The 21,012-nt window shown below is 37.7% G+C and overlaps 5 protein-coding genes across 16 annotated transcripts in view; 2 read left to right on the top strand and 3 right to left on the bottom strand.

Moving 5' to 3' along the window:
- Positions 1 to 1,844, bottom strand: part of nme7 (NME/NM23 family member 7) — a 39,723-nt gene extending 37,879 nt beyond the window's left edge. Inside the window, exon 1 of one of the 3 annotated variants that reach the window (XM_079841444.1) lies at positions 1,540 to 1,844. In XM_079841444.1, coding sequence (XP_079697570.1) covers positions 1,540 to 1,542 — 3 coding nt within the window. In that variant the 5' untranslated portion in view covers positions 1,543 to 1,844. The remainder of the gene's footprint in view (positions 1 to 1,539) is intronic. The other 2 variants (XM_079841445.1, XM_079841446.1) reach the window with 2 other exon arrangements.
- Positions 1,831 to 7,867, top strand: LOC307141338 (homocysteine S-methyltransferase YbgG). 5 transcript variants are annotated; one of them, XM_079841453.1, is made up of 9 exons: positions 1,831 to 1,876; positions 2,055 to 2,172; positions 2,259 to 2,326; positions 5,565 to 5,737; positions 5,821 to 5,927; positions 6,009 to 6,170; positions 6,308 to 6,513; positions 7,294 to 7,367; positions 7,447 to 7,865. In XM_079841453.1, exons 2-9 carry the CDS (start codon positions 2,101 to 2,103, stop codon positions 7,506 to 7,508), a joined length of 924 nt encoding a protein of 307 aa, XP_079697579.1. In that variant the 5' UTR covers positions 1,831 to 1,876; positions 2,055 to 2,100; the 3' UTR covers positions 7,509 to 7,865. The 5 variants fall into 5 exon arrangements, 3 of the variants coding, with proteins under 3 accessions (XP_079697579.1, XP_079697581.1, XP_079697580.1); XM_079841455.1 differs by having other exon boundaries at positions 1,855 to 1,876; positions 5,824 to 5,927; positions 7,447 to 7,587; XR_013818343.1 differs by having other exon boundaries at positions 1,855 to 2,172; positions 6,308 to 6,532; positions 7,447 to 7,867.
- Positions 7,557 to 14,013, bottom strand: LOC307141334 (basic immunoglobulin-like variable motif-containing protein). The gene is made up of 10 exons (XM_079841443.1): positions 13,928 to 14,013; positions 12,524 to 13,107; positions 11,456 to 11,585; positions 11,286 to 11,381; positions 10,936 to 11,040; positions 10,587 to 10,681; positions 10,214 to 10,346; positions 9,357 to 9,440; positions 9,180 to 9,276; positions 7,557 to 9,085 (listed from the first exon to the last, which is right to left on the bottom strand). The coding sequence occupies exons 2-10, from the start codon at positions 12,999 to 13,001 to the stop codon at positions 8,792 to 8,794; spliced, it is 1,512 nt and encodes a 503-aa protein (XP_079697569.1). The 5' UTR covers positions 13,002 to 13,107; positions 13,928 to 14,013; the 3' UTR covers positions 7,557 to 8,791.
- On the top strand, positions 13,593 to 19,334 carry LOC307141337. Of its 5 annotated transcripts, none has more exons than XM_079841448.1 (7): positions 13,593 to 13,728; positions 14,222 to 14,294; positions 14,830 to 15,050; positions 15,136 to 15,315; positions 17,282 to 17,393; positions 17,571 to 17,707; positions 17,787 to 19,334. In XM_079841448.1, exons 3-7 carry the CDS (start codon positions 14,868 to 14,870, stop codon positions 18,144 to 18,146), a joined length of 972 nt encoding a protein of 323 aa, XP_079697574.1. In that variant the 5' UTR covers positions 13,593 to 13,728; positions 14,222 to 14,294; positions 14,830 to 14,867; the 3' UTR covers positions 18,147 to 19,334. The 5 variants fall into 5 exon arrangements, with proteins under 5 accessions (XP_079697574.1, XP_079697575.1, XP_079697578.1 ...); XM_079841449.1 differs by having other exon boundaries at positions 13,663 to 13,728; positions 14,856 to 15,050; positions 17,787 to 19,331; XM_079841452.1 differs by lacking the exon at positions 13,593 to 13,728 and having other exon boundaries at positions 14,240 to 14,294; positions 14,944 to 15,050; positions 17,787 to 19,331.
- The window catches only part of tmem131 (transmembrane protein 131), a 48,505-nt gene continuing 45,831 nt past the window's right edge, over positions 18,339 to 21,012 (bottom strand). For both annotated transcript variants that reach the window (XM_079841441.1, XM_079841442.1), the window contains exon 41: positions 18,339 to 19,652. In XM_079841441.1, coding sequence (XP_079697567.1) covers positions 19,395 to 19,652 — 258 coding nt within the window. In that variant the 3' untranslated portion in view covers positions 18,339 to 19,394. The remainder of the gene's footprint in view (positions 19,653 to 21,012) is intronic.

Here is a 21,012-nt window from a genome sequence, read left to right as displayed (position 1 = left end):
TATCAAATATGATACATCAGGCTTTTGAGGAACATTTATTTGTACATCACTGAATCATCACTGCATTTCATTGAATTATATGTTTTGCCTCCCACAATAAAACTGATCATAGCATTTAAATATCATACTAAGATTGGTAGATATAGAGTGACAACTAGTATATGTATTTTTCTAAAGGTTCAATAAACTAATCATATGTCAGGCTATACAAAGTTAAGGTTTTTTTTCTCACCCCACTGACAGATATTTTATGATTTAAGAATGTATTGATTTTTGTACTGGATAAAATACGTTTTTGCAGTGCAGTGCTTTGACAAAATGAAAAAACAGCTCTTATAATAAAACACTAGCCTACATTTTCATGGTCAAGACTACTGAGGAGTTTTATGGCATTTCACCAAAATAAGTGGGGAAGATTCGGCGGGTAGTCACCCCCTACAGCTTTGTGCAAAATGAGAGCTATTATATATCCACATTCTGCCTGGGCCAAAGTTACCTGAGGACATCTGTATGTCTAATAAGAAAGATGGAAGGCTTTTTCGCTAATTTTAGCACCGCAAAGTGCACCCTATATGTTGTTCTTAGGGGAAAGTGTGATAAAAACCCTATGTGAGTGTGTACCGCATGAATGAAAGCACTTTGAGGGGGCATGAGGATCTAAATGAACATTCCAGCACAACGAAATCGCTGGTCTGCTGGTTAATGATCCTGGCCAGATTGAACTAGATATAGCTGGGCTTATCTGCCACCTCTAACACTATGAAAAATAGGGCTTTCCTCTCAGAGCCCTTCTTGGAAGCTGAGACTTTCTCAGACACCTGCTGTTGCTCTATGCTATCACTGCAAACATTTCATGCTGTCTGCATGGAGATGGATCAATGTACACTACTTAAGGAGACAGAATGCCAATTGGAAAATAAACATAGCGTAGGAGTACAACAGAGCAAGAAAATGATGGTCAAAGTATCCTGTTACCCACAGAATAACAAAGTTTAGATTGTTGTGCAAATGACACTAAAAAAGCATATTATCCACTCAATGACATTAAAGCTTTTGATTGAACGGGGTCTTAAATTTCAAATAAATTTCAACCTTCATTATGAAGGCAAGTACTGACATCTAGTGGCATATCAAATGAGAGCATTCAGTGCGTAGAAACAGTCAAAAATTACTTTACAAATTATGCAGTTACAAAACTGTTTTGTTTTCTAACTGATGAAGAAGTGTCTTCATTTAACTAGGATTTAAACAGCCAAGATAAGTTAACGTTACTAGTGTCAACTTTCACATGCTAGGACTTCATGAATCGCTCTATAACACACCAGAATACAGTTTATATGAGATGTTACATGTTATATTTATATTTAGTGAACACAACACATCTCAAGTCACATTATGTGACTTGTATTTCTTTCAGTGGAAAAAAATAAACATTGTTAAAAAGCAACAACAAAAAACACAACAAACATTCATGATTCATGAGTTCAGTCCTTCATTACGCACATCTCAAGACTCAAACATATACATTCATTTACTTACCATGTCAGAATTAATTTATAAAAGGAAAGATAATGTTTGTTGATTGTTGTTTAACAGACGGTTGATTGTCTTCCTTTAGCCTCGCTGTTAAGTCCCATCACCATAGCAACAACATCGAACGGCTACCGCCAAATAAAATAGTTAAACATATCTCATGTAAACGGTAACCATATTCCGTAGTGTTTTAACATTCGGCTGACTTCGATATTTAAAGTCTGGTGAATATACAGACGCTTAGGGAGCGAATAGTTTGCTTGTGCGATTGTATACTGTAACCCGGAAGTAGTCGTTCCTGACCTTTTACCGCCAACTGACACTGCCACATGGGTTTGTTATGGTGTGGACTTTGACACTAGTTTCGCTTCAGTATTATTCGGAGCTCTTGACATAAATGTCAAGCTATTGGCTACAATTTAACTTGCTTTTAAAATTAGGTTTAGCTTAAAATTTTGCAAACCTATCACTATATAAGACAAAGGTCGTGTATTATATTTTAAAAGTCATTTACTGTGTAGGTGAGGTTTATAGTTGGGGGAATTTCCACTATCCACAACAGTTCAAATGGATCCTAGTCTATTCATTTTAGATGGAGGTCTTGCAACAGAACTTGAAGCAAGTGGGTTTCAATTACAGGTAGGTACTATTACGCATACTTCACTAATTTGTGAATTCGATTGTCACTAATCACAAGTTTACTCACACATATATTGTATTTGCAGGGAGATCCACTGTGGAGTGCGAGGCTTCTGCAAACAAACCCACAAGCCATTAAGGACGTACATTACAGGTAATTTACAGGCTTCATTATGTTCTGTACCTGGTTGTCAAGCAGTGCAAGAAGTGTTATTGTATAATGTAAAATATTTTTAAAATGTTTAAAAATTTAAAAAAAGTTTAAAAATGTTGCTTATACTTACTAATATATATATATATATATATATATATATATATATATATATATATATATATATATATATATATATATATATTCACCGATCAGGCATAGCATTATGACCACTGACATGATGTGCTCAGTGGTCATATGATTATCTCTTCAGCACAGCACCTGTTAGTGGGTGGGATATATTAAGCAGTAAGTGAACATTTTGTCCTCAAAGTTGATGTGTTAGGAGAAAGAAAAATGGGCAAGCATAAGGATTTGAGCGAGTTTGACAAGGGCCAAATTGTGATGGCTAGATGACTGGCTCAGAGCATCTCCAAAACTGCAGCTCTTGAGGGGTGTTCCCAGTCTGCAGTGGTCAGTATCTATCAAATGTGGTTCAAGGAAGGAACAGTGGTGAACCGGCAGCAGGGTCATGGGCGGCCCAGTCCACCGCCGAAAGCGCCAACAGTGGGGACGTGAGCATCAGAACTGGACCACGGAGCAATGGAAGAAGGTGGCCTGGTCTGATGAATCACGTTTTCTTTTACATCACGTGAATGGCCTGGTGCATGTGCGTTGCTTACCTGGGGAACACATGGCACCAGGATGCACTATGGGAAGAAGGCAAGCCGGCGGAGGGGAGTGTGATGCTTTGGGCAATGATCTGCTGGGAAACCTTGGGTCCTGCCATCCATGTGGATGTTACTTTGACACGTACCCCCTACCTAAGCATTGTTGCAGACTATCTACACCCTTTCATGGAAACGGTACTCCCTGGTGGCCTCTTTCAGCAGGATAATGCACGCTGCCACAAAGTACAAATGGTTCAGGAATGGTTTGAGCAGCACAACAATGAGTTTAAGGTGTTGATTTGGCTTCCAAATTCCCCAGATCTCAATCCAATCAAGCATTTGTGGGATGTGCTGAACAAACAAGTCCGATCCATGGAGGTCCCACTTATAATATATACATATACCTATAAGGTTCAAATCTGGACTTTGACCAGGACAAAGCCTGGTGGACTTATTACATCTGTTATAAAATCTTACATTCTGACAAATCTTACAATGTATGTATTATACATATAAGGTTTAAATTACAAAAGTTTCCATTTCGTTTTCAAACTTTCCAATCATCAAATAATCGTTAAAATTACCAGTTTCCAAAAAAAGAAAGAAAATTAAGCTGCACAATTGTTTTCAACATTGATAATAATAATCAGCATATTAGAATGGTTTCTTTAGGATCATGTGGCACTGAAGACTGTGGTAATGGCTGCTGAAAACTCAGCTTTGCCATCAAAGAAATAAAATACATTTGAAAATATATTTAATTCGAAAATACAGGTGCTGGTCATATAATTAGAATATCATCAAAAAGTTTATTTATTTCACTAATTCCATTCAAAAAGTGAAACTTGTATATTATATTCATTCATTACCCACAGACTGATATATTTCAAATTTTTATTTCTTTTAATTTTGATGATTATAACAGACAACTAAGGAAAATACCAAATTCAGTATCTCAGAAAATTTGAATATTACTTAAGACCAATACAAAGAAAGGATTTTTTGAAATTTTGGCCAACTGAAAAGTATGAACATGTACAGCACTCAATACTTAGTTGGGACTCCTTTTGCCTGAATTACTGCAGCAATGCGGCGTGGCATGGAGTCGATCAGTCTATGGCACTGCTCAGGTGTTGTGAGAGCCCAGGTTGCTCTGATAGTGGCCTTCAGTTCTTCTGCATTGTTGGGTCTGGCATATCGCATCTTCCTCTTCACAATACCCCATAGATTTTCTATGGGATTAAGGTCAGGCGAGTTTGCTGGCCAATTAAGAACAGGGATACCATGGTCCTTGAACCAGGTACTGGTTGCTTTGGCACTGTGTGCAGGTGCCAAGTCCTGTTGGAAAATGAAATCTGCATCTCCATAAAGTTGGTCAGCAGTAGGAAGCATGAAGTGCTCTAAAACTTCCTGGTATATGGCTGCGTTGACCTTGGACGTCAGAAAACACAGTGGACCAACACCAGCAGATGACATGGCACCCCAAACCATCACTGACTGTGGAAACTTTACACTGGACCTCAAGCAACGTGGATTGTATGCCTCTCCTCTCTTCCTCCAGACTCTGGGACCCTGATTTCCAAAGGAAATGCAAAATTTACTTTCATCAGAGAACATAACTTTGGACCACTCAGCAGCAGTCCAGTCCTTTTTGTCTTTAGCCCAGGCGAGACGCTTCTGACGCTGTCTGTTGGTCAAGAGTGGCTTGACACAAGAAATGTGACAGCTGAAACCCATGTCTTGCATACGTCTGTGCGTAGTGGTTCTTGAAGCACTGACTCCAGCTGCAGTCCACTCTTTGTGAATCTCCCCCACATTTTTTAATGGGTTTTGTTTCACAATCCTCTCCAGGGTGCGGTTATCCCTATTGCTTTTAGACATCTTTTCCTTCCCTTCGCCTCTCTATTAATGTGCTTGGACACAGAGCTCTGTGAACAGCCGGCCTCTTTTGCGATGACCTTTTGTGTCTTGCCCTCCTTGTGCAAGGTGTCAATGGTCGTCTTTTGGACAACTGTCAAGTCAGCAGTCTTCCCCATGATTGTGTAGCCTACAGAACTAGACTGAGAGACCATTTAAAGGCCTTATGTTGTGAGTTAATTAACTGATTAGAGTGTGGCACCAGGTGTCTTCAATATTGAACCTTTTCACAATATTCAAATTTTCTGAGATACTGGATTTGGGATTTTCCTTAGTTGTCAGTTATAATCATCAACATTAAAATAAATAAACATTTGAAACATATCAGTCTGTGTGTAATGAATGAATATAATATACAAATTTCACTTTTTGAATGGAATTAGTGAAATAAATCAACATTTTTATGATATTCTAATTATATGACAAGCACCTGTAGTTATTAGAAAGTTGTAATATTATTTCACAACATTACTGTTTTTACTATACTTTCAATTAAATAAATGCAGCCTTGGTATGCATAGGCTTCTTTCAAAAACAGCTTACTGTAATTACTGAATCTTTCTGTCATTTGGTATTTCTGCATGCCTTTATTCTATGACAAGAACTAGCCTATTTAATATTTGATGAATGACTGATCTGATTTTTTTAAATAGATTTCTTCAAAGCGGTTCCGATGTCATAACAACAGCCACATATCAGGCCAGCATTGAGGGATTTGTGAAATATCTTGGTCTCCAGCCTGAGGAAGCGCAGCAGATGATGATGTCAGGGGTTCAACTGGCAAAAGAGACAGTACGTGAGTTCATGTCTCACTCACCCGAATCAGGTGTGTGCAAGTCTAACTTCTGTTAAATCATTCATTTGATCAGGTTTCTGCTACACAAAATCTAAAATGAATATATCCCCTAGAAGACAGAAAAGAGCCTTTGGTTGCAGGCTCAGTGGGTCCATATGGGGCATTTCTACATGATGGGTCAGAGTACACAGGGGCCTATGAGGACAAGATGACATTGGAGGTAATGCAAGATAAAGCTCTTTGTCCACCCAAGCTGCCACCTCACAAGAATATCAAGTGTGTGTTTTCTCTTTTGTCTTAGGAGTTGAAAGACTGGCATCGTCCACAGATCCAGTGCTTAGTAAAAGCTGGAGCTGATCTTGTTGCCATGGAGACCATTCCAGGTCTCAAAGAGGCGGAGGCTTTGGTGGAAGTACTCAAAGAATTTCCCGAAACTAAAGCCTGGCTTTCCTTTTCGTGTAAGGTGAGTGATATTAATGGATAAGCTTTCCTTGAATTACAAATACAACACACATATTATGATATGCAATGACAAATTGCATTCATAACACACTTGCAACCATTTATGTTCTGATTAAAACAAATGAGAGTGTGTTTCAGGACAGTCATAATATTTCAAGCGGGAGGAGATTTTCTGAGGCGGTTCAGGTGGCTTGTAGGTCCACTCAGCTGGTTGCTGTGGGGGTGAACTGTTGTCCTGCTCCTTTGGTGAAGCCGCTTTTAGAGTCAGCCAAGCCACACAAGAAAGCAGATTTGAGCTGGGTGGTCTATCCTAACAGTGGAGAGAGATGGGACCCCAAGACTGGGTGAGATTGGCAATTGCAAGTGAGGAGTTATTGATCATCGATATTTTTTAATTGTATTGTTTACTTTTCAGTTAATTAAATTGACAGGGTTCCAACATTTGTGAAACATTTTACATTTGGAATTGAATATTTAATGTAAAATTATATTAAAAATGGAATTTAATTTTGATTCCATTTCATCCATTATACTTCATATCTTAAAAATAGCTCTTTGTGAATGTAATCTTAGTAATTAAAAAAAGGTTTTATTTAGTAAAGATGCATTAAATAGATCAAAAGTCTACTTCAAATAAATGCTGCTATTTTCTCAAATCAAATACATCACGATTTCCACAAAAATATTAAAAAAAATCTTCTTCTTGAGCGCCAAATCGGCATATTGGAATTATTTCTGAAGGGTCATGTGACACTGACGACTGGGGTAATATATACTGAAAATTTTGTTTTGCCATCACAGAAATAAAAGACATTTTAAAATATTAAAACAGAAATATTATTTGAATTGATCATATTTCACATTATTACTGTTTGTACTGTATTTTGATGCAGCCTTTGTAAGCATAAGAGACTTATTTCAAAAATATTCTTACCAACCCTAAACTTTTCAATCATAGTGTAATTTGATAAACAGTCGTTATCCAGTAATCACAAATGCAAAATTCATGTAAATTGATTGATCAAAAAGGTGTGTGAACCCTGAATTTATTTACTTGGATCGTAACTGACATAATTTTCCTCAATAGTTTCATTGTGTAAGAAGCTGTTCTGAAACTATTTCAGATGGATAACGGAAAAACAGACGTCATTTGCCAAATTAAGTCTCGACTGGAAAGAACAAGGGGCTTTGTGGATTGGTTAGTATTACATTGCACCAGTAAATGCTATGACTTGTTCTTTCCTGTTGCGTAGACTCACCAAGATTTGTGTCAACAGGTGGCTGCTGCCGTGTTGCTCCAGCTGATATAACGGCATTGAAGCAACAACTACATGTATAGCCATGACACCATTCACATCTAGTTGCCTATGACATAATACACTGATGTGTAAGAATGAGTATAAATATTTTATTTATAAATAAAAATAATACCAACACTAGATTCACACGATTATGAGATTTGTAATGACTAGACATTGAACATCATACATTAGATGTTGCTGTGTTAAAGAAAGAACACCAATCGCAATGCACATAACATGGAAGCAATCATGCAATCTTAGCTCACAGCGTTTCACAAAGAACGTGATTGTAATCTTTCTAATAAGTATTTACAATAAGAGTGTCCATCTTAATGGGCCGTCACTATAGCCTGAATCTGATCCACTGACACATTATTAAACAGTCTGATATCTTGATAACTTTGTTTCTATTTTTTAGACTTGCGCTAATAAAGCCATTTTGTGTATAGAAGCAGTCTTCATAGAGAACAGTCTCCTATGTGATGTTCGGAGCTGCGTGCACTTTATGCAGATGATTAATTTTTAAGTCCATACGCCCTCCAATTATCTACCATCAGTTATAATAACATATACCTGAAATTAAATGATGCTATTGATCAGAAAATCAAATATTCACTAAATGCTCTTGGTACACTTAAGGTTCAGTCACAAGTTTCTGCAGAATTTTGCAGGCAAAAAAGTTTAGCAATGTATGAAGCAAAGCAATGTATTAAATGATTAATTTATCCACAATGCGTTTAACAAAGCAGCATTTTGACCTACAGGATGTGACTCAACCTCTTCTTGGAGAGCCATTAAGTAGTATTTTTAATCTTATTGCCGCCATGGGGCAGTCGTGGCCTAATGTTAGAGAGTCAGGGAATGATTGAGTGAGGCAATTGACCTACATGATGTGACTTAACCTCTTAACCGCCACAGCAAAAATGGCTGCCCACTTTTCCGGTGTGTCCACGGTTTGCCTTGTGTGTTCACTACTCCTAATGTGTGTAATGGGTTAAATCAGAGGACAAATTCTGAGTATGGGTTACCCTAACCCTAACCTCACATTACCAATGCCTGCGGAATTTGATTCACATTGCTGTGGAATGATGGCATTACAAGAACATCCCCAACGGGAGCTCATGGTTCCTTCCTTATGGGCATAAAACCTTATGGTTACCAGCCCTGAATGTTAACTACTACGCAACACCATTTGGCTTGCATCCGCTTCTATTATATCTAACCTTTCACTGTTGCTAACAACCTGGAGAGATAAATATTCTTGTTTTTAAACTGTAGAAACCCAATTGGCTCTTCAGGAGGAGGGTTGGACACTTCAGATTTAGTCAGTTATGTCTTCATCCAGGTCACTGTCTGGAGAGCCTCTGTGCCTGTACTCTGATGTGTTGGACAAACGCTTCCAGGCATTGTCGGACTTGTTCCCCGTACTGAGGGACCTACCCAGGCGTTTCAGCGATTGCTCCTCAGAACCGTCTTCTGTCGCAGCTTGACCTCTGTGTTCTGAAGCCTGATGGTGGAGATCATGCCTCAGATTTTCCAGATTCAGTGCCCATGGTCCCAACTTTTGCCAGTTCACTCTCTGGAAGGCCATGATGCAATGCAGATTGCCTCCTACCTATAAAAATATAATTGAAATAGCAAATATGTGAAACATAATTCTAATATCCAAATTATTGTAGAAGTACCATCGCCATACTCAAGTCACTTACCTTTTTGGTTTTGCGGTACTGAATACCTCTCTCTGTATGGCGAATGTCTAAGTATTCTGGGTTCTGAGTATTCAGATCCGTCACAATATCTGCCCATCTGATTGAAAAAAAGGTTAGAATGGGTGCGTCATATTTATAATTTTACCAAGTACTACAAATCCATAAAATGAACCATACTTTTTACAGTGGATTGCAGGGTGTTTCTTGCTTGGTTCACCAATGAGAATCCAGTGTTCCATCTCATTAAGCGGCAGTGACCCCCTATAAAAAAAATAAATAAATGAGCTTCATTCTTAATCAGAAGACAAAGGTCTTGTAAAGCTTAATACTTTTTCGCTACACTTTCATCACTTTTCATGTTGTAATACCAGTGCTCAACAATAAGGATGGCCCAGGGTCAGAGTGAGAGATTTTTTGACTTTTGGTGGATAATCACTAAATTATACATTCGTTGATCTTGTACGCTACCGTTCAAAAGTTTGGGGTCTGTAAGACTTTTTATTGTTTTTGAAAGAAGTCTCTTATGCTCACCAAGTGTGCATTAATTTGATCAAAATACAGTTAAAAAGTAATATTGTAAAATATTACAAAACTGTAATCGTAGACAATTTAAAACAACTTTTTATTCCGCCATTACTCCAGGTAACGGTGTAATTTTTGTGGAAACTGATCATTTTTTTCCGATATAATCTGATGAATAGAACATTTTATATAACAGCATTAACTTGAAACTTGAACAATAATGTACACGCGTTTGTTTACACTGAAAACCTCAACATTTGGCAGAAAAAAAAAATGAAAACAATAAATATTAAAACAATGAAAACCTTTAACATATTTTCTGTATTTTTACATACACATAAAAGTTCAATACTAAAAAATGTAATGTGTGTATTTATTTGTTTGTTTGGTGGGACGAGTAAAAAACTGAACAAAAAAAAGGGAAAAAATGAGGCCTGAAAGCATTTACATTTTCTTACAAACATAACACAAATTTAACAAATTAGAGCAGAAAATGTTGCTGTTTGTTGTACCTGTATGCTTTGGCTGCTTTTAATGGTGTAGCTTCATAGCCCACAGGGCAGAAGTAGTGATTCTGACAGTGGTAAATGTAGGCCATGGATTCATCTCGGAGTCCCTGCGTCAGCTTCTGCAGCGCCCCCTCAGCTAGAAGGAACAAACATGCTCTACAATATGCTGCTGAAGTATTTTCATGGCACAATAATATTCTTTTATAATAAATATACTATATCTAAACCTAAACAGAAGATTAGAGAAATATCAGACTGGATATTACATTTGAACTACTGTCTGCTGACAACAACAAACTACATAAAAAGTGTATTTGTTGAACAATATGCAGTTGTAGCCTCTGTTCTTATGAAAAATGATTCGGAATTCACACACCTGTCTCTCCGGCTGTCTTGTGCTTCCCATGAGGTTTGTACAGAATATAAGAGCATCCCCGGACACGAAAATTATCGTTGATTTGTCTGAACCATCTGCACCAAAATATAAAAATACATATTGTATATCACAAATAAATTGCATTTTAAAGTATATTAAAATATAAACATACATTTTAAATTGTAATAATATTTCACAATTTTGCTGTTATATCTGTATTTTAATCAAATAAATGCAACTTTGGTGAGCAAGAGAGACTTCTTGCCATACCCCAACTTATTAATGGTAGTGTATGTATGCTAATGCATTTTTAGAAACTGTTAAAATGCAAAAACTACCGTAAACTCACCGCATCAGAGTGGCATTGCCGGTGAACGGTCCAAACTTGATATCTTCAAACGGAGGCTGGAAACCAAGTATATTCAGCGCTTCTTCTTGAGAAATAGGGGGGAGACTGAACAAATCAATTCAAAAGGTTACTTTTTGCAAGTTCTACCAGACAAGATTAGAAATCTTAAAATAGATCAAATTAATGTGCTGTTTTTGCTCCTATAAATACATATTCCTTGGTATATTTTTGAATGGTTTGTGTCAAGTCTCGTGCATTAAATCAGCAGAGGCCTATCCAAAAATAATATCATTTACAATCCGAAATTAGCCATCACATGCAAAATGCGTTGATAAATTTCAACGACACACCTGCCTGCTCCTAGAGTACTGTAGAGAAAGTTCCAACAAGAGACAAGTGACGAGATTCCACATGATGTTTTATACTGGGGACGGCTGATGCAGTACCTTGAACATCAGAGAGGATTGTTGTTAATCCAAAAAGTGGTTAAACTCATTTCTCATTCCAATGAGTGTATTACCATCTACGGAGGTCCAAGATTTTTCTCTGTTTGATCTCCTCCAGAGAGGCTTGTGGTGGAAGATCTTGCAGGTTTCTACTGAGCCTGTCAGACGATTTCATTTTCTTAGAGTTGGATTTCTTTAAATTACCTGAGGAAAAAAAACACACACTTAATCCTTGAACAACATTCTAGGTAATAGACTCATGCTGGTTCAAATTTACACTCGCTTAACAAGTAGGATATACTTGTTTCTCTGGAATATATAAAAGGCCCTTAAAATGCAGTGAATAATTGCTTAGCTGGAGTTTGGACTTAAGCTTCATTAAACATATGTAGAGAGCATGGTTATTCTGCCCTGTGTTCTTTCCTCAGATCAGTAATCTTATAGTCTAACCATTTTTACACTCTGTTTGATCAGCCAATGAGTGATGGCACGTCCTCTAATACATTCTCTCTATAAACTCTGAATCTGGGATTAATTACAAATTAATTAGGTGAAATCTATGTCACAACTGTGTCAGTGAGGGGTCATCACTGCAGTTACATAAACCACAGCAGATGGTCAATATGAGCTCATTTTCCTGGCATATTTTTGATAAACAGCTTGTAGCAGATTAAAAACCTGATGACCCTGATATTTTTTAAAGCTTTTTTTTAGATTTCACTATTAATTTACTGATAATAAAAATAGTCATAATAAGCTTAAACATTATTTTCAAAGGATTCTTCAAGGTGATCTGTGCTCTACAGCAGGGGTTTTCAAAATTCCCAAAACATTGTAATCCCCTATCCTGAAATATACAGTATAGGCAGCTTTATATTGCCATGTATTAAAACCCTATTTATATTATGTTAGAAAAATATTCAAACGTTTCAAAAATTAAATAATTGGCTTTTACTTTTACATTCAGATTCTGATTTTTTGGGGAGAATCAAAGCCACAAGGCCATAAACCTAATTACTTTTATGTAAAAAAATAATTAGCAATTTTATTTTGTCTTTCAAATTGTTCTCTCTGTCCATGCAGTTTGGAAAAAAAAACCCTGGTCAACAGTATGTATATGATCATTTTAGAGAGACCCATACTTGTTCTGGTTTTCCGGGTTAAAACTGCATCAAAATCAGAGGTGTCAATCTCCCAGGCCAGCACAGGCTTGTTGCTGGATGACACAACCTCCATATCACAGTTCCCATCTAGAGACACACTTATTCCCGATGAGTGACTCTGGGAAGTTGTTGCACTGCTGGTCTTGACTAATGATGTCCCACTGTCTGGATTGGTTGGTGGCGCATCTTCAGATGTGATGATGGGTCGGGCACGGTTGAGCAGCGCATAGTCTGAGCAGACGGTGTAGAACTTCTCTCGGGAGTGTGTTACAGGGCAGGTCCAAGGAAGCTGGAGCTCTGCACTGGAGGCCCGTCGCACCCGCAGCGCATCTCGCGCCAACGGGCTCAGGAAGCTGCGCTCACGCTCATCCTCTCTGCCCGGGGTCCGTGATGGGGCCTCCTCCTGATCAGTTCTAGCAGATACCTTGGCGCCTTCACTTTCCACAGTGTTAGGCATTGAACGGAGAACTGGGATGACGGTTAAGAGAATAAGATACAGGTGTACTCCAGCTGTGACGGCTTGGTCCCAAAAGAGAGCTCAAAGAAACAATCTCATCCACTGACTACAATTAAGAATAAGACAGAAAGTGCAATAATAAATCAATTATATTCAAGACCAACATTATATATATATATATATATATATATATATATATATATATATATATATATATATATATATATATATATATATATATATATATATATATATATATATATATATTAGTGCTGTAGAAACATTTATATGTTGACAACTGTGGAAAACGTGATTATTTTTAAGGGTCAGAGAACAGTCATAAGGGTCTCTGTTTCAACCATTTTCTTGTGACAGGATTACAAAAGCGAAGCCTGGTTATAAATAATATTTTAAAATGGCCTTGATTCATGTAAACAAATCCAAAGTGTATTTTTGTGAACTAAGGTGTGGTGTGACAGTGCTATCTCCATCACCATGATTATTCATGATTATAGTCCTACACTAGGCCAGAGATTGCTATTAGTTGAGATTATGAAACTGACAACAGCTTTCAACGACATTAAATCTTTTATATGGACTAAAAAGCTCAATGGCACCACATGGTTGCATCACCATCGTCAACACTATCATCGTTTAGGTCATTCTTAATCGATGATGGTCGGTAGGCATCATTTCAGGAATAGATTGTAAGATAAATCGCTGCAATGTAAGTTTAAACCACCGAGAATACCATATAAATAATACAGATATATAAATAATAGCTAAACGTCAGCGTAGCATTGGCTCTTCGAAAGAATTTAACCCTTACATGAATGTGCGTTCATAGCGCAAAAATGTAACGTTAACTGTATTTACTTAAATAAATATTATAATAATAAACAATGTAATGTGTAGAGTACACATACCTTGCCAATTCTGCAGGAATAATTTATATAACGTTACTGCGCTGCGAGACCTCTCTGTTTGACTGCCTAGCTGTGTTTTAACGGGCTCTACCAATCTCTAAAACAGGGGTGTTGTACGACATACAAATTGTAAATATTTCCTTTATCTCGATTTAAACGGTCTATATAACAGTGTACCGTTTTACTGAATAAATTCTGAGAATGTTTGTATAAAAAAATGCAATGTTATGGTAGATAGTTTTGTAAATGAAGATAGTCAAAGATAATCCCACCACCGTTACTGAAATCTTTCAGGGGAAGTAGAGCGTGGTTGTCTTGAAAGTGGACCGAACAGACGAAATGAACTGAATCAGGTGCAAGACCGCAGGTGAGCAACAAGAGTCAAATAAGGCGACTTTATGAAGTTTGGCTAAAAACAGAAGCGTGGTTCCATGTGTAACAATTTACTGAAAATATTTTCCCTGTTAAACGCATATGCTTTTAGAATACGTATTTTGTAGTTTAAGATTAACCTGCTGATCAAAACTTTGATATTTTGACATGTTGATGCATGACACCTCAAAGCTGTTTTTTATTTATTTATGTTTTACTATCATTAATATTATAATTATTCAAATGCACTGTATCTTGACCCTTTTTGAACAGTTGATTTTTTTTTTTACAACAGTAGGCTATTTCTTTTTTTCCATGTTAATCTTTTATCACATCAAATATGTTAGTGCTATTACACAATGATTTACAAGTACCAAGTACTGAGTTGGTTACAAATTAACTAGTAGGGTGAATTCAGGGCGATTGGGACACTTTTCCCAAGTCATCTCAATGGCAAAAAGTGTCCCAATCTTCCTCAGTTCACACTAGTTATGTCCATAGCATGCCAACCCTGTATTGTATGTGATTAGGTGTCCTTACTAGACTGACGTTTTAGAATCCAACCAGCATGGCTTGCAAGCTGCTAATAATCGACACAGACTGTGGCATAGATGATGCTCTGGCTATCATAGTTGCTCTCGCAGCTCCCGGTGTGAAGGTGTTGGGCATCACCTGCTGCTTTGGGAACACTGATGTGGATAATGTATGTCAGAATGTGATGCGAGTACTGACGGTCTGTCAACAAACCCAGGTATTTGTGCAATTAAAAGAGTTCCAAAACAAATGTCAAGAACTAAGATGAAATGATTGCATTCTATTGTATTGTTTTCCCTCAGATTCCAGTCTTCAAAGGGTCTGCTGGTTCTCTAGTCAGACCTGTGACACCATTTAAAGATCACTTTGGCACGGATGGACTTGGAGATGTTCTGCAGGACTCTGAGATTTGGAAGAAGCAGATGCAGAAAGAGCATGCCGTTCATGCTATGATACGTCTAGTGAATGAAAACCAGGGAGAGGTAAGAAATAAACGAATAACCCCTTTCAAATGTATTCAAACTCAAATGTAACATTTTCTTTGAACTTGTGTATTATTTTGCTTTTAGTTAAAGGGGACCTATTATGCAAAATTCGCTTTTATAAGGTGTTTGATGGTAAAAATTCACCCAATATTTTTTTTAGAATCCCCATTAATCATTATCAATCTCTCATAACACTCTGTTTCACATTTCCCCCTACTCCTACGTAAAAGTAGGGATACCCCGCCCATGACTGTTGATGATCTGCCCTTTTAGCATTTCTGTTTGCTCGCTGAATCAGTTAGAATACAATGTTTGCGCTCAAAAAATGTTCTGTTGTTGGATGTACTACCAACGAGTCTCTAGACTCCCGGCATCCGAGCCACTGAGCCTCCGAGCCACCATGGTTACATTTCATTTTGGATATTTTTGAAGGAAATGTGCCAAAGAATGTTGATAAAATGTTACATATTTGTGCAAATTATTTTATGCATGATTGTTTCACCAACGAGGGTCAGTACAACGCTGGATTTGCAAAAAAGTTGTTTCTGAAGGATGGGTCAATACCTTAGACTAAAAATGTATGGACGTAGTGTCCGTGACGTCACCCTTAGGTTTCCGAAGAGCATTTTTGAAGCCTAAAAGCTGGCCGTTGCCATCTTGGCAGCGCGTAACTCCCGGATAACTGACAATGGGCAAAGAGGCGGGACATGGGTGGAGGCGTGGTTGCTGAAACCACACCCACCTAGCTCGACCCTAGTCTCAATACACCTGTCACTCAAGTAGCCATGCCCTTAATTATGCAGAACTTTAAGGCTTAATATAATTTAAACGGTTGTTATGAAAAATTTTATCCCGAAAACGCTCACCATCTGCATAATCAATAAACGCACATTTATTATGCGTTATTTATTATTATTATTTATTAGGGGGGGGGGGGGAGCAGCAGCTCATTTGCATTTAAAGGAACACACACAAAAGATCTGGGGGGGGGGGGGTTTGAGCTGAACATTCTGGGGACACCTAGCCTGGATGCCAGCTGAATTTAGCCCCGCCCACACCATTTGAGTTCGGGAAATTCAGTCTGCACTTGATCCGTTGTGGAGCTACTAAGCCCAAAGAGAAGCTGTTCGGACCAATGAAATTATCAGGGCGGGCTTTATACGATGTTGGAAAGAGGATAAACAGTAACATAATAATGCACTTCACCAAAGAGCACTCGAGTTAAATTTGTTCTAGTCATAAACGGAGAACTTAATCGTATATGCATTTACCTTAACCATTTCTCTTAAAAATTATGAGCGTGTTGGTAAGTACTCCGTGTATCCTTTAATTCTTTTTACAACACCGGCAAGGATCGTTTACACTCATCTTCTTCTACTTCTTCCAGCGTGAGTGCAGTTGAGTTCTGTTGACAAATATGCGTCGCTCCGTTGCTCTGATTGGTTGTAGGTCTATCCAATTGAGGTCTTTCCTGGTTCGGTTGAAACGCCCCATAATCACAGCCCAATTGGCTCAAACTAAATGTGGTATTAACAGTGTATTCTTTACTGAAGACGGGCCATTAATTACCCAAATACTATAGAAGGGTTACAGCTGTGGGCCTCACCTCAGCATACTTTCAAGGGGGCACAAAATGACTTAAAATTATTTAAAATAAGACTAGACATAGACAAGATTTAAAATAAGATAAAACAGCTCAAATGTAAGCTAATATAATTTTTTATTTCTTCCCGTAACTATTTTTACTTAAAATAATCAGATAAATAAAAACCCTCCAACCACCATCAATTAGAAAAGTCACATACATTAATAAATAAAATACAATTTAATTATAGAATATTAGAGTCAAAAAGGTTAAGAACCATGAGTAAGAATATTTAAAAAGAAGTGACCTCTGCTGAATGTTGTGATGCCATCTTGTGGTTGATAATGTAATGCACTTGCTGTTTGTTTAAATACACAGGTATCTCTCATAGCTCTTGGTCCACTCACTAACTTGGCTTTGGCTGTTAGTTTAGACCCCACCTTCCCTCAGAAACTCAAGGATCTGTATATTATGGGCGGTAATATGGAAGGTAAGAAAATAAGCTGCTGGACAGAAACTGGGCACCTTAAATGGTCACGTCCAAATTGTACTTTTTATATCAGTGATTATGCATTACATGAAAAACAAGCCAGTACCAAGAACGGCACAATCAGGACTCTTTCTTTAGAGCTTCATGTCCCCACACTGTCCACTGTTAATCTTCTAGGGAAGGGAAATCTGACACCAACTGCAGAGTTTAATTTTAGAATGGACGCAGAATCAGCTTACGTAGTTTTGGAGGAATATACCTGCTCGACACACATCGCGACCTGGGAGTTCACTTGCAGAAACAAACTATCTTGGGTAAGAGCCTCCCAACATGAGCGAAAGGGATTCTTAACATATTGTAGGCCTGACAGACTTGTGCTTCATATTTTTCCAGGAATGTTTTGATGAGCTGGTCAATCAGGATACATCAGCTGCTCGATTCATGAAGATGATAACCTCCAAGTGCAGGGCCTACTCTAGAGATTTTTCCATCAGCAACAACAAAGATGTGCTCTTTGGGCAAGGGTTTGTACCCTACGATGCCTTTGCTGTGGCAGCTTGTGTGGACAGCAGCGTGATTACAGAGAGTTTACAGTGTGCCGTTCGAGTGGAGGTACAAGGTGTACTGGGACGTGGCATGATGGTTGTCGACCCAGCCAATACTCTGAAGAAAGGCCATCTTGCATTTGTGATGAGGGCATGTGACCTTGAAAAGTTCAGCACGATGCTCAAAGCTTCGTTGCAATTGGCATAGAAATATGCACTTTGCAATGCATTTGTATGAAATGATTTCCATCTTAAAATAATGTTGAATTCTTTGCACTTTTAATGCTGCAAGTCATGTCCCTGTTCTGTTAAAGATTTAGTTTACCCAAAAATCAAAGCTCTGTCATCATTCACTCACAATCATGTCATTCCAAACCCATATAAGACTCATTACTTTTTAAAATAAAAATGTTTTTAATAAAACTGACACTTCCAATAGTTCATAAAGACATGAATCCATATGAATAATACATTGATCACCGTTTAAATGTGAAAAAATTCTGTTCATTATAAGAAGCGTGTCTCTCTTCAGGAGACTTCAAACTAAATATGGATTATGTTTATGAACTTTTTGAAGCATCACATTTTGGTTGTGGGGACCCTCAATGGAGGGAGAGGGATCTGTATATTATGCCAATATTTTCCCTTGAAGCAAATTCAAATGTAGGCAGAAATAAAATGAGAAGTCAATATTCCAGCCTGATATGTTTATTTCAACCAATGTGACCAAACGTTCACTCTTGAAGAGACAAATGAATGATGAACAGAACACATTCAAGTTCTCTAAACTCCCTCAAATTAAAAGCCAATTTCAGCAAATGAAGCCAATTAAAATAAAATAAAATCTCAACTTCTGAATGCTGTAACGGTTTGGCTTGGACTTAGAGGGGTTCAAATAAATGGGGTAACCGTAGTCTTGACAACCACTTTTATCTTCCCAAATGTTAACTCAACCAAGATGTGTGGCCAGAAAATGCTCTAGAATGAAATCATCAAACCAATATAACAGCATTGTAGGAGTGGGGTTTTTTGCAAAGTGCTTATTTTAAGGTTGAGTAACACTGCATCTTGCATTTTAATACAATAATACTGGACCATATACTTTAATTCCAAACAATGCAGTATTACTCAAAACAGGGAATCTCTAAAATGGTAAAGAAAAATACCCCTACAAGGGCAATAGCATTAAACCGATGTAGTAAATCTTTCGTTCACTGCGTCAATTAAAATTGAACTTAAGGCATTTTTATACCCCACTAAAATAAATAGGTCTGAATTTTTAAGGGGGACTTGGAAATGCAACACTGGATTTCCAGTGGACACTTGTACCATTGCAATTCAAGATTTTTTCCAATCATTAAAATGATCTTGGTGTACATCATACTATTCAACCAGGAAAAATAAAACAAGATTAGAAACCACTGCATTTTCTGTCGCTCAATGAGGCTGTTCTGCCTCAGATGCCATTGTTGTCTGGGCTGTTAGGCCAGGGCTCTGAGTTCCAGCGATTGAGTGAGGGAGACCACCCCATGTTCCAGGGGTTGTAGGTGCGACCCACGTCGTTAGGGGCAGGTGTGGGCGGTGCAGTGTGGCTGACCAAGTCAGGGAGAGTGGAGGGAGCAGGAGGGTTGAAGGAGTGCAGGGTGGAGTCGTTGCCAGTGGACCAGATGGACCTGCTGAAGGACCAGGGACTGCGTGCACTGCCCAAAATTGACTAGAGACAGGCAGAAAGAGAAAGACTATCATTTCATAACCTGCAAAACTACAGTTATATATAGTCATGAGAAACCTGAAACACGTTAAGCATCTGGCTTATTGCTATATATGAACACCTAAGGTGCAAAAGCCTCTAAAGCTCCGATCAGACAGAACGGGTTTCTCAGGTTTGAAAAAGCGAGGCGCACCGCACTGCCTTTTTTTAGGTTGACGTTTTTTAATTTGTCTGTCTGACATTTTTCTTTAAAATGTGCATTTTTGTCAGGCTCCTATGTATAGGTTTCTACCCAAGTCTGAATGGGCTACGGCTGGGATTTAGCAGGTTTGAAGTGAAAGTATTTGATGAACGTATACTATATGCAGAGAGCATTCACTTAGTATTATCTCATTTTTGACCCAGGTGGCTTTTAGAGGCTTTTACATTGGAAGTCTTCAAATACACACTACTATTTAAAAAGGTGCTGGGATGTTAAGATTTTTTTAAAGTCTCTAATGCAGTTTTTCCCAACCACAATCCTGGAGGCACACCAACACAGCACATTTTGCATGTCTCCTTTATCTGCCACGCCCATTTCAGGTCTTTTGCTGACTTCACGTACTCTCGGAATTATCGTAAATATGAGTTTCCTAGGTAAAAACTCCACATGAACGCCCTCACATTTTGAAACTTGAATGCAATGAGCTCGTAATCACGACTTCAGAAGTCGGAATTACCAAATTTCCGATAGCACGTGAAGGCAGCATTTGAGTCTCCACTAATAAGATGCTCATTTGAATCAGGTGTGTTTGATTAGGGACACATGCAAAATGCCTCCAGGATCGTGGTTGGGAAACACTGCTCTAATGCTCCCAAAGGCTGCATTTATTGGATTAAAAATATAGTAAACAATTTATTATTGTGAAGTAGTATCTTCATTCAAAATACTTGTTTTCTATTTTAATATATTTGAAATGCAATTTATTCCTTTTGATGCCAAAGCTGAATTTTCAGCAGCCATTACTCCAGTCTACTACTTTCAGAAATCATTCTAATGCTAATTTGCTGCTTAAGAAACATTTCTTATCCATGTTAAAAATGGTTGTGCTGCTTTACATTCTTGAAGAAACTGTGATAACAGCATTTATTTGAAATAGAAATCTTTTGTAACATTATAAATGTCTTCAAATCAATTGAATGCATCATTGCTAAATAAAAATATATTAAAATAGTGTAGTGTGTGTGTGTAATGGCTCTGTGGTAATGATTATCTGAAAATAATCTTGATATCACAGTGTCACTGAGATATCAACATACAACATACATACATCAACATACTAAAGTTGAGATATCAACTTTCTCTATGGGTTCAAAGGTGTAG

Source organism: Gobio gobio (assembly GCF_949357685.1).
Source record: "Gobio gobio genome assembly, chromosome: 17".
Taxonomy (NCBI): Eukaryota; Metazoa; Chordata; class Actinopteri; order Cypriniformes; family Gobionidae; genus Gobio; species Gobio gobio.
Note: the sequence above shows the minus strand (reverse complement) of the source record. Positions and strands in the feature narration are given on the sequence as shown.